Source organism: Salmo trutta, chromosome 4 (assembly GCF_901001165.1).
Source record: "Salmo trutta chromosome 4, fSalTru1.1, whole genome shotgun sequence".
Classification (NCBI taxonomy): Eukaryota; Metazoa; Chordata; class Actinopteri; order Salmoniformes; family Salmonidae; genus Salmo; species Salmo trutta.
The window spans coordinates 58,797,076-58,809,981 of record NC_042960.1 but is presented as its reverse complement, the minus strand read 5'-3'; the positions used below and the strand labels follow the sequence as shown (position 1 = coordinate 58,809,981).

At 40.9% G+C, this 12,906-nt stretch overlaps 1 protein-coding gene across 7 annotated transcripts in view; it reads left to right on the top strand.

Moving 5' to 3' along the window:
• cadps2 (Ca++-dependent secretion activator 2) overlaps positions 1–12,906 on the top strand; it is a 237,066-nt gene that overhangs the window by 148,431 nt on the left and 75,729 nt on the right. For all 7 annotated transcript variants that reach the window (XM_029751538.1, XM_029751535.1, XM_029751531.1 and 4 more), the window contains exons 13-15: positions 1,962–2,149; positions 8,537–8,638; positions 12,793–12,856. In XM_029751538.1, the coding sequence (XP_029607398.1) occupies positions 1,962–2,149; positions 8,537–8,638; positions 12,793–12,856 (354 nt within the window). The remainder of the gene's footprint in view (positions 1–1,961; positions 2,150–8,536; positions 8,639–12,792; positions 12,857–12,906) is intronic.

Genomic DNA, 12,906 nt, shown 5'->3' with positions numbered 1-12,906 from the left:
AGAAAGAGAGGTGAGATGGGGTAACGAATGAGAGAGGGTGTGGAACGGAGAAAGAGAGGTTGAGAGGGGGTAACGAATGAGAGAGGGTGGAACGAGAAAGAGAGGTTGAGATGGGGTAACGAATGAGAGAGGGGTGGAACGAGAAAGAGAGGTTGAGATGGGGTAACGAATGAGAGAGGGTGGAACGAGAAAGAGAGGTTGAGATGGGGTAACGAAGGAGAGAGGGTGGAACGAGAAAGAGAGGTTGAGATGGGGTAACGAATGAGAGAGGGGGGGACGGGGGAACGAATGGGAGAGAGAACGAGAGAGGGGGGGACGGGGGAACGAACGAAAGAGGGGGACGAACGAGCGAACGAGAGAGAGGGGGGAACAAACGAAAGAGAGGGGAGAACGAAAGAGTTGGGGAATGAACGCTAGAAAGAGGGAGAGAGAGAAAGGGAATGATTCAGATGGTGAGAGAGAATGACTAACTAAAGGAGGAGTTAGAGAAGTAGAAGTGACGGAGAGACAGAAAAGGAAATGTGTGGTGAAGTCAGGTCATTTCCAACTCACTTAGTGAAGCTAGGTTTTATTGACTGTACAAAGAGTCTCTGACAGTCTTTAAGACATGAAGGAGTCCTATTCTATCCAGGTTTGAAATCTCGGACCCAGTCCCTATCAGGATGTCTCAAGAAGTAGGTTGCTATTATTTGCAGTATGAGGAAGACCAAGAATTGGAGCCCGTTATCATTTGTATCCATTGGCATGTTGTTGTTTCTGACTCTAAATCTCAAGAAAAATAGAAAGATTTATTCTGCCTTCCATTTAAGTATCAAGTGCAAATTTAATTTGGAAATAGAAAGGATTCAGAGTGACAGATTTGTAGGGCACAGTATTGCACATGTCTGGGTCGCTCCCAGGTCAACCATCGCCACCCGAAGAGTCACGGTTGCCATGCCAGGGATCTATTGGCGTCGTTATGGGCAACTGCTCTGCGGAGGTGCTAATTTGTTAATATTCCTTCCGAGAGGCGTCTTAATTAGGTTTAAGATTCATGCCTAATTTAGTTATTATGTGCAGGATGAATGAACTAATGAACGTTCTAAGATTTCAGATCACTTCCTACTTAGAGTGAATTTATTTATATTTTTTTGGTGAATTAATTGTTGGCGGGTTAACCTTGGTCTCATTTGTTTAATCATTGGAAATAGTCTGGGATTTTCTCTTTAACAGCTTATTGCAGAGGGTCTGTATTTACAGTGATAATGGAGAGTAAAAAAACTAAAAACATAATCATCAGAATATGATGACAAAACAAAAGGATCTCGATCGACTTTGAAATGTCTAAAACCAAATGGAAACTGTGTAGAAATAATGGACCTCCATTTCTAGTCTCTTCTCTCTGTCCAGCTTGCAAACAGTAATCGAAATGAAAGCTTAGCAGTCAGGAAGTTTAGAAAATTCCAAAAGCAATAAATGGAGGAATATTTTTTGCTAAGTTTGATGGCAAAGAAATATAATACATTTTAAGTGCGGCAATCCGGGCCTTGGTGAAGACTGAATGTGGCCTGCGGTGAAATGAGTTTGACACCCCTGATCTATATAAATAAAAAACATCTAGTTTCCAATCAATGTTGACATAGAAGGCATAACTATGGCCCGTGGTCTGGTCAAACGGTAATGCTCTCTTCTACGGAATCATATACAGTCCCCCCGCGGCGGGTCCCGGTTCCATCCCCACTTCAGCACTGCGCATTTCTCATCCCTCTATTCATTTGCTCCAATCTTTTCACAAATAAAATAAAAATATGTGAGGAGTTCAAAATTCCATCCTCCTTAAAAAAAAAAAAGAAGCTGTAATTATCTTTTTTTTTTTTTTCTCCACAGATTCCGGCAGACCATCCTGTTAGAGACCATCAGTGGCAGGCATCCCAATAAGTCAAAACTATCCTCTCTAGCCTTTCCTCTGTTTGTGTCCACAGGGATGGTTCAGTCCAGGTCAGGTGTTTGTGCTGGATGAGTACTGCGCCCGCTATGGTGTGAGGGGCTGCCACCGGCACCTCAGCTACCTCCGGGACCTGATGGACTACTCTGAGAACAACACCCTGGTCGACCCCACTCTTCTACATTACAGCTATGCCTTCTGTGCCTCCCACATCCATGGCAATAGGTACATACATCAAAAGCTCCACAAATTAGTTAAGTGTTGTATTAAAGCAACTACAGGTTTTTGCTTTTACTTTTTGCCGAACTGAAATGTTGTCTCCGGAGCTCAGATGGTAATTGTCAAGATGATTTTTTAAAATCTATAACCAGTGAAAAGACTCATCCCACTGGGAAAAACTGGTTGAATCAATGTTGTTTACACGTCATTTCAACCCAAAAACGTAAATGTGATGGTGTGGAATCAACGTGGAAAACTGATTGGATTTGCAAAAAGTCATCAACGTAGGGAGAGGAATTTTGTCTTTTTTTCACCTAACTTTTAACTTAAATCCAATGTCATGATGACATTTTTTGTTGTTGATTTCACGTTAGTTTCAACTCAACCAAACTGATGTCTGTGCCTAGTGGGAATCTTGTTCACACTCTTCCATTCATTGCCCCTATAGGCTGTCATACACCCATAGAAAAGCTTGTATACTTTTTATTTCACATTTCAGAAATCAAGGAATCAGAAATATTTAGTTAAAAGAGATAATAATAGGTAAATGAGAAACGGTGGGCTTTTGTGTGATGTAAAGACGAGTCCTGCAAAGGGACTTGATAATACCACAATAGTAACCACCCACCACCACTCTTTCAATGTCTAGTTTTCATTTCTCCTTTCTTTGAGATAGAGGGAGAACGTATACGGAGTCTCTGCATACAAATGATCACTTAGCTGTTAACTCTGCATCGGAGCGTAGTATGATTAGAAAATAAATACAGGTTCTATATCAGTTTTTAATAGGTTGGTAATTGTTCCCTTTTCGTCCTCCATGTTTTCTTCTTATGTATTTTTCTTTGGTTTATCATTATTCATTTCTACACACAATTTCTGAAACTAAATATGTTTGAGGGTTGATGTTTAGATTTAACCAAATATCCAAGGTTTTTACACAGAGAAAAATGTTCACGACCACCAAATAATTATAATGAAATATAATAATATTTTCTGGACATGAGTTGGTACAGTACTTTTGTCAAAAGCATGTCATTTGTTTCTTGTATTTAGTCTGATATGAGCAGTATGCCTTGGCCACTTGTCGGCTTAACAGCTCCACTCTATCCCTCTTAAGGCATCCGCATGCTTCCCATTATGATTACATTTTGTGACATTTTTGTTTGTTTTCATCTTTGGACACAAATATAGTTTCAGCTTTTCATGCACACATTTTTTCCCTGAGGTAAGCCGAAGTTCGGAAGCCGAAGTCTACTACCCTTCGTCGGTGATTGGTCAACAGTAGGGATTCTTCAATAAAGTGTTTGTCATTCAATGAGACAACTACTTTTCATGAACATTTTTTTCACTTGAGAAATACTGCACTAAACATCTTGGATGTAAAATTCCATGACTAAGACCTCTGCAAAAACTTCAAAATGGATTTCAGATTTCTTGAGTTACTGTATCTAGGAAGTGTATACTGACTACTGGGTCTCAAGATGGACTAACAGTGCTATTGCTGCTTTTTCCTCGTATTTCAAGTGAAGGTATTTTAAGGGAGTATGGGAGGCACAGCCGAGTTCTGCCAGGAGCAGTATGTAGATGCCTTTACGGCTATTAGTTTCCCACTTACCTCAAATAACCCCATGCTTGACTTCCCCTGTGATAAATGCTAATATATGTGCTTTCTCTCTTTGTTGAGTAATTTAGCCAATTAGAGAATGTAATGATTAGCCTCTGTGTAATCACCATGTATAAACAGGGGAGATTGCTGGAACTGGCTTTTTGTCAGTTGGAGTTCTAATTTGAATAATTGATGCCTATTCAGTGCTCTGGTGCTGCCAGAGAGGGTGTGGAAGGGAGTGGAAGATGGCATCGGGTAGCATGAGGCCACAGACTGAGATGGAGGTAGCTTTATGCAACAGCCTTATGCAATCTGTGACTTACTTGTCTTTGTAAACGAAAAGGGGTGGGTCTTGGCGAATGTAACATTTATTTTAAATTATCAAAAAAAAATCTGTCAGATCTGCCGTATACAAAACCCATGCATTTTCCTTGTGATGTGTGGGTGCACCCCTGCATTTGGGGCTTAGCCTTTGCACTTTGAGAACAATAGTTGTCAAAGAACTGGTTGAGTGTACTATTTCCTTATCAGAGCTGCCATTTTTTAGCTGTCATAGGTTAGATTGTGTTGCACAAAATACATTTCCGCTAGTACATTTCCCTTTACGTAGTCTTTTATAATCACACTCTTTGTACAATGGTTGTGAAAGGGGCTTGTGATTTCTGGAAAAAGGTGTTCCTTGAAAAGGGGACACTTGCTAACTTTGTGACAACTTTTTGTGGATCATTGGTTTTGATTGACAGATGATGAAGAGTGGACTCATTGAGCTTTGCCACCAACATGAGTCTGTGCAGGTGTGGCTTGCATCTTCATGGAGACGGGTGTGTTTGGGAGCGGAGCACGGTTACAGCAGCCCATGGCAAAGGGAGCGAAAGGGCAGCACTGTGAGCCGTGTGAACAGCGACAGCGGGCACATCTTCTGCTCACCTCCTTCTCACCTGTCACTTCCTATCCCCCGCTTCTCAGAGCCGTCCGGCTCTCATGGGCTCGGAATGTGACCGGAGCTTTTACTTCTGCCACCCTGACTCCTCATGCCACCCATCCACTGTCTCTCCTAACTGCCAGCCTTGTCTGTTCCCCATGCTGCTAAAGGTAGGTGACACGCACACGGTGCCCTGCCACGTGTGGCCGCCGACTCACCATCAGATGACGCCCACTCCGTCGGATGTGATTTGCCCAGACATCCGGAGGTTTGGAGCGTGGTCGAAGACGACAGTCATCACTTACAGATGAGCCGTATCCACTGTAAACACCCTGACATGAAACTACAGATGTCCCGACAAGACTGCAGTAACCTACAGCCCCATCCAGGAGCCTGTTAACCCTTTGTGAGTGGGGGTCAGCGTTTAGCCCCAACTCAAACATGCTTGCTTCATTAAGCATCAACAATGCGTCTGCCCTCGACAAGCTGTCGCACCGCGCCCAGCTCTGACGTGTGCAGCCAAGCATGACAGGAAGTTTGATTGGATTTGACAGCAGTCAGAGAAAAGCCAGTTACAAGCACAGGGGTTCTACTTGAGATTTTAATGGTCTATCAGGGTATTTTCAATTTGGCCTGTTGCCAACTTTTTGGTGTTAACAAGGCAGGCTTTGAGTGCTCGTATCCTTGCAACACTTTGAATGTTACATACCATCTCTATGTTGCTATCCTTGTATCAGAGGACTGAACAACTGAGTGACAGTCTGTTCTTTGTCCGACTCCATGCCACAAAACTGTCAGTATTGATCAATCGTGCAATCTGATGTTTTGCTTGTGTTAACGTGTCTATATTTGTATAAGGCATGTTGCCTTTGCTAAATGAAAATATTCCTTATCTTTGTTTGTCTTTGAATTTTAGAAACTGGTCAGCTCACAGGACCCATGGGCTTGGGCTGGGACTAAGGCCTAGTGCAGGGATCATCTAGATTCAGCCACTGGACAATTTTGTTTTCTTGAGGGTTGTTTGGGGTGCCAGGACAGTAATTGGAAATAATTTGTAGACTGCAAATTGACTGCAAAAAGCCCAAACAGATATATATTTAACTAAAACATAATCATTTTAAACCTTGCTTACATTTGTATATGATCACGTGTCTCTCTCTTATGTGTGGGTATACTTGGGAACAGATTTACAAAATTTGAATTACTTGGAGCTGATTTCCTGGTGTTTTTACAGTATTTTATGTCCAACAATGAAAATTATAAATAATAAAATAATATACAGTACCAGTCAAAAGTTTGGACTACTCATTCAAGGGTTTTTCTTTATTTGTACCATTTTCTACATTGTAGAATAATAGTGAAGACATCAAAACTATGAAAAAACACAGTGTTCAACAAATTTATATTTGATATTCTTCAAAGTAGCCACCCTATCTATGCCTTGAAGACAACTTTGCACACTCTTGGCATTCTGTCAACCAGCTTCACCTGGAATGCTTTTCCAACAGTCTTGAGTTCCCACATATGCTGAGCACTTGTTGACTGCTTCTCCTTCACTCTGCAGTCCAACTCATCTCAATTGGGTTGAGGTCGGGAGATTGTGGAGGCTACGTCCTCTGATGCAGCACTCCATCACTTTCCTTCATGGTCAAATAACCCTTACACAGCTTGGAGGTGTGTTGGGTCATTTGTCCTGTGGAAAAACAAATGATACTCCCACTAAGCGCAAACCAGATGGGATGGCGTATTGCTGCAGAATGCGGTGGTAGCCATGCTGATTAAATGTGCCTTAAATAAATCACTGACAGTGTCACCAGCAAAGCACCATCACACCTCCTCCTCCATGCTTCATGGTGGGAACTACACATGCGGAGTTCATCCGTTCACCTACTCTGCGTCTCACAAAGACATGGCGGTTGGAACAAAAATGTCAAATTTGGACTCATCAGACCAAAGGACAGATTTCCACCAGTCTAATGTCCATTGCTTGTGTTTCTTGGCCCAAGCAAGTCTCTCCTTCTTATCGGTGTCCTTTAGTAGTGCTTTCTTTTGTAGCAATTCAACCATGAAGGCCTGATTCACGCAGTCTTCTTTGAACAATTGATGTTTAGATGTGTCTGTTACTTGAACTCTGCAAAGCATTTATTTGGGCTGCAATCTGAGGCTGGTAACTCTAAATAACTTATCCTCTGCAGCAGGTAACTCTGGGTCTTCCTTTCCTGTAGCGGTCCTCATGAGAGGCAGATTCATCATAGCGCTTGATAAAACTTTCAATAGTAAAACCCTTGAATGAGTACTGTATGTTTTTTTGTTTTTTTTGCTAAAACCACCCGCGGGCCAAATTCACTGTTGGGGAACCCTGACCTAGTGTATGGCCAAAGGATGGGGAGGGAGGGCTGCTTTACATGGCCCTTATATCTTCATCTGGACGTTTGGGCTGGAGTGTGAGGGATGAACAGAACAAGAAATCCACTCCCTTTTTACCACGACATGAAAGAAAATGTCCTTGCCATCCCATGAGTGAGCATACTCGCCCACCCCTCCTAGCACTATCCTTTTTGTGTGTTCCTTTGGGATTAGCTGGTGCTTGTTAAAGGGGGTGGCAGCAGGGGGGGAGTTAATGAATTGACGGATTTAAGGAACAAGTAGTCCTTACAAATGCTGTTGTGAAGAGAGGGCTGTTTTTCATTGTAGACCAGGGCCTTTTGGGGATTGAACGGAGAGCAGTTGAAGTGAAGGCCTGATGTTCAGACACAATACACTACAAGCTTTTCATTGTTACTCCATTTCTTGAGATTCTTTTTTATAGTGTCCTTTATGACAGCTAAATCCCTTTTTATGTTTCTAATGTGAGGTTTATTATTTTACTCTAAAACCAGGCACATTTTGGATAGGATGGTTTACACTCATATTTATTATAGAATTACCTTAGTTAGCTTTTTTGTAACTCTCTTGGCAGAGTAAACAACACACAAACAATTTGTAAATGCTTCATAACTAAATTGCAATTCACAATTCAGTTTCTCTGCTTCAACTTCAAGTCAAATCAAATGGTATTTGTCACATGCGCCGAATACAACAGGTGTAGACCTTACAGTGAAATGCTTACTTACAAGCCCTTAATGAACAATGCAGTTTTAAGAAAAATAAGTGTTAAAGTATTTACTAAAATAAACTGAAGTAAAAACAATAGTCACAAATATTGTTGCAGATACATCTCGTTCTTCCCTACTAGAAGCTAATACATAATGTTCAGGGGCTCACTGCATACGCTTTTATAAGCACAACTCATTAACACAGACAACTGTTTTGAGGCAGCGCCTTTTTTTCTTTCAGTTGAAAGAAGCCCAGGAAGTCAAGGTTAGCAGTCCGGGTAGTGATTGCATTTTCTTCTCTTTTCCCAGAGTGCCTATTAATGGGAAGGCAAGAAGAGAATGGAAGCTTTACAAACATTAAAGTGGCAATCTGTGATTGCTACATCCATTTGTTGACTTTTAAATGAATGATATATAGCCATTGATTCTTGAAAAATATAACTTAAATGAGCAACTGTCCAACACCATCAGAACCCAAAATATAAGCTTTTTTTTTTTAATTTTTTTTTTACATTGTTTGTAAACTATGTAATTCTAAACACACACAGTATATTTTCAAAACATGGTTAAAACTATCATTTTTATTTCATGGATGGTCAGTCCTTGCATCCATAGCCCCGTCTATGAATTTCAGAGTGGTTACTTTACTCCAGCCCCATCCCTTAGCTGTTTACCAAAAAAGGTGGTGTGGTGGTCTCTTTGTTGTTGTTTGAACTGCAGATTTTCCCTATAATGAAATGCTCATCAAATATTTGCATTTTTTTTCTCAGGCCGGATGGGATAGGCACAGTCACTGAGGAAGAGAGAGAACAGTTTGAGGACATAAGAAGCCGTCTCCTGAGTCTATTGGACAACCAGATCATCCATTTTAGGTACTACTTCCTCTACGATTGACATGATTACAAACAATGGTATGTAGGCTTCATCTGTCAGTAATGCACTAGTAACTGAGTATAATAAAAACCTTCCACACATTTAACCCCCTAAGGTCTAATTAGCATAATAAAAAAATCCCTATAAATCTGTCAGTTTAAGCTAGAGATATGTTTTTTCACAAAATCACAATCGTCTCTAGCGTCCGAATGGTTTAGTCTACAAACTATTATGACCCTTCTATGGAAAGCGTCCTGGGACTTGTCTGAAATCGGTGCAGCCGATCTGCCAACTTCTGTCTGTAGCGTCCAAACAATTTGGGCTACACACTACAGTACATGTCGGTTGTTTTGCTCTAGGACGCCCACAGGCCTCAACACTCGTCTGAAGGTCCCCCGGCACCAGTTGAAAAAATGTATGGAAGTATATATGGAGACTGTTTAGTGGCAAATATAAGGGGTTAAATACACGTCAAAAATAATATTTTTCCTGATCTTACGAAAGCGAGTGTTGTTTTGAGGCAGCGCCTTTTTTCTTTCAGTTGAAAGAAGCCCAGGAAGTCAAGGTTAGCAGTCCGGGTAGTGATTGCTCTAAGATATACAGTACCAGTCAAAAGTTTGGACACACCTACTCATTAAAGGTTTTTTTTTTTTTTTTAAACTATTTTCTACATTGTAGAATAATAGTGAATACATCACAACTATGACAAAGACACATATGGATTCATGTAGTAACCAAAAAAGTGTTAAACAAATCAAAATATGTATTATATTTGAGATTCTTCAAAGTAACCACCCTTTACCTTGATGACAGCTTTGCACGTTCTTGGCATTCTTTCAACCAGCTTAATGAGGTAGTCACCTGGAATGCATTTCAATTAACAGGTGTGCCTTGTTAAAAGTTCATTTGTGGAGTTTCTTTCATTAATGCATTTGAATCAGTTGTGTTGTGACAAGGTAGGGTTGATATACAGAAGATAGCCCTATTTGGTAAAAGACCAAGTCCATATTATGGCAAGAACAGCTCAAAAAAGCAAAAAGAAACAACAGTTCATCATTACTTTAAGACATGAAGGTCAGTCAATGCAGAACATTTCAAGAACTTTGAAAGTTTCTTCAAGTGCAGTCGCGAAAACCATCAAGTGCTATGATGAAGCTGGCTCTCATGAGGACCGCCACAGGAAAGGAAGACCCAGAGTTACCTCTGCTGCAGAGGATAAGTTCATTAGAGTTACCAGCCTCAGTAATTGCAGCCCAAATAAATGCTTCACAGAGTTCAAGTAACAGACACATCTCAACATCAACTGTTCAGAGGAGACTGCATGAATCAGGCCTTCATGGTTGAATTGGTGCACAGAAACGACTACTAAAGGACACCAAAAGAAAAGACTTGCTTGGGCCAAGAAACACGAGCAATGGACATTAGACCGGTGGAAATCTGTCCTTTTGGTCTGATCAGTACAAATTTGAGATTTTTGGTTCCAACTGGTGTGTCTTCGTGAGATGCAGACTAGGTGAACGGATGATCTCTGCATGTGTGGTTCCCATCGTGAAGCATGGAGGAGAAGGTGTGATGGTGTGGGGTGATTTTCTGGTGACACTGTCAGTGATATATTTAGAATTCAAGGCACACTTAACCAGCATGGCAACCACAGCATTCTGCAACAATATGCCATCCCATCTGGTTTGCGCTTAGTGGGACGGTCATTTGTTTTTCAACAGGACAATGACTCAACACACCTCCAGGCTGTATAAGGCTATTTAACCAAGGAGAGTGATGGAGTGCTGCATCAGATGACCTGTCCTCCACAATCTCCTGACCTCAACCCAATTGAGATGGTTTGGGATGAGTTGGATTGCAGAGTGAAGGAAAAGCAGCCAACAAGTGCTCAGAATATGTGGGAACTCCTTCAAGACAGTTGGAAAAGCATTCCAGGTGAAGCTGGTTGAGAGAATGCCAAGAGTGTGCAAAGCTGTTATGAAGGCAAAGGGTGGCTACTTTGAAGAATCTCAAATATAAATTATATTTTGATTTGTTAAACACTTTTTTGATTACTACATGATTCCTTATGTGTTATTTCATAGTTTTGATGCATTCTCTATTATTCTACAATGTAGAACATTTAAAAAAATAAAGAAAAACCCTTGAATGAGTAGGTGTGTCCAAACTTTTGACTGGATGTGTAGGACAGACACTTCAGAACAAACTTCCTTAATATTTTTTTTATGGGGGACTATCTGTTATTCAATGTGTTTGTACAGGCTAATAGCAGTAAAGCTAAATAAACATTTCAATCTATTATTTTTGTTCTATATTTTATTGGTGTACTTCATGGAGTCTTAAAATTCTAAATTAAACGGCAAAATGACCCTTGGTATGACGTTAAAACATTTCCAATTAGCTTTATAGAACCCCCCAGGGCTTAGATTGTTTAGTGCCAGAAATAAGGGATAAAATAAAACAACAACAAATATTTCCTGATCTTTCTTATGTCTCTCAGATATAGGACAGACACTTCAGAACAAACTTCCTTTAGATTTGTTGGGGGACTACCTATTGTTTCCATGTAGTGAATCATTATTCAATGTGTTTGTATGGGCTAATAGCAGTAAGGGCAAAAATGATTTTTCATCAAATAACCCCTCCCCTGGCTTAGACATTGCTTAGACTCTTATGGGTTAAACAGGTGCAAAATGGTGTATATTGGATTCTTGGTCCTCCCTACATCTGTGAGCTGCTATTCACCATTATTGCCTTGTATGGCCTTATTGTCAGGGCCATTGACACAGATCCAGACCTTGAAGGATGGTTTGTTCAATGAACTTGCCCCATTCATATCCCTGAACTTTGGCATTTCAAACCCCTTCATCCCTGTGAAGAGCCCTCCATCTGGCCCCAAGGAGGAGAGAGGGTGGGTGGGGACACGGAGTCTGTAGAGGGCTGTTGAAAGCAGCGGGAGTCATTAACCTCACTCCTCAACGAGAGGCTAATGGCAGTAAACAATAGCCTAGACAATTTTGGGATTATGCTGATCAGCAGCAAACAGGAGCAGGGTGCGTGTAGTTTGTTTAGGATTAAAGGGGAACACAGTGAAGTTGTATAAGGGCTATAAGAGTCGTTTGGTCATTCCTAACCACGCACTAAGAAGGGACATGTTTGACTGCGAACACCTCAAATCCACTTAAAATATAATATCCACATTTAGGAGAGCTGTTGTCCGGTAGTTCAGCTTGGTACCAGTCAAGAGTCCCCAGAGAATGTGTGGTCATGGGGTATTTATTGGTAATGTATGTATTGGCTGGTGCAATCAAATTTCAAATCAAATCAAAGTTTATTTGTCACGTGCTCTGAATACAACAGGTGTAGACCTTACAGTGAAATGCTTACTTACAGGCTCTAACCAATAGTGCAAAAAAGGTATTTGGGGAACAATAGGTAAGTAAAGAAATGGAAACAGTTAAAAGACAGGCTATATACAGTAGCGAGGCTATAAAAGTAGCGAGGCTACATACATACACCGGTTAGTCAGGCTGATTGAGGTAGTATGTACATGTAGATATGGTTAAAGTGACTATGCATATATGATGAACAGAGAGTAGCAGTAGCGTAAAAGAGGGGTTGGCGGGTGGCGGGACACAATGCAGAAAGCCCGGTTAGCCAATGTGCGGGAGCACTGGTTGGTCGGCCCAATTGAGGTAGTATGTACATGAATGTATAGTTAAAGTGACTATGCATATATGATAAACAGAGAGTACATTTATTTTCCCTCTCGGGGATTAATAAAGCACTATCTTAATTTATCCTATTTGCCTCTCACTTCTGACCTCTACTTTGTTGAGGCTTCATCACCCACAATTTAACCTACATATTTGTGCCGATCAATGTTTTATCTGTAGTCAATAGATGGCTGTCCTGCATTATGTAGTGCAATGGCTTCCTTTCATGCATTAAAGGACAAATCCACCCAAAAACTATCTTTTGATATTTGTTTCATTAGTTCATTGTTGACATAGTCCCAAAATATTTTAATATGTAACTTTCAAAATACAGAAATCATCCCCGGATGATGCATCATATGATGCAAAACGCAGTTAAGCATTCCCACAGAATCTGATGGTGTAGGTGCACTGTCCACTCACACTTGTGTCCACAGGTACTGTTTCCCCTTTGGCCGACCAGATGGCGCACTCAAAGCGACACTCTCCCTGCTAGAAAGGGTATGTTTTGCTGAAAAAGTTGGGCTATTGTTATTCTTTGAGTTTACAAG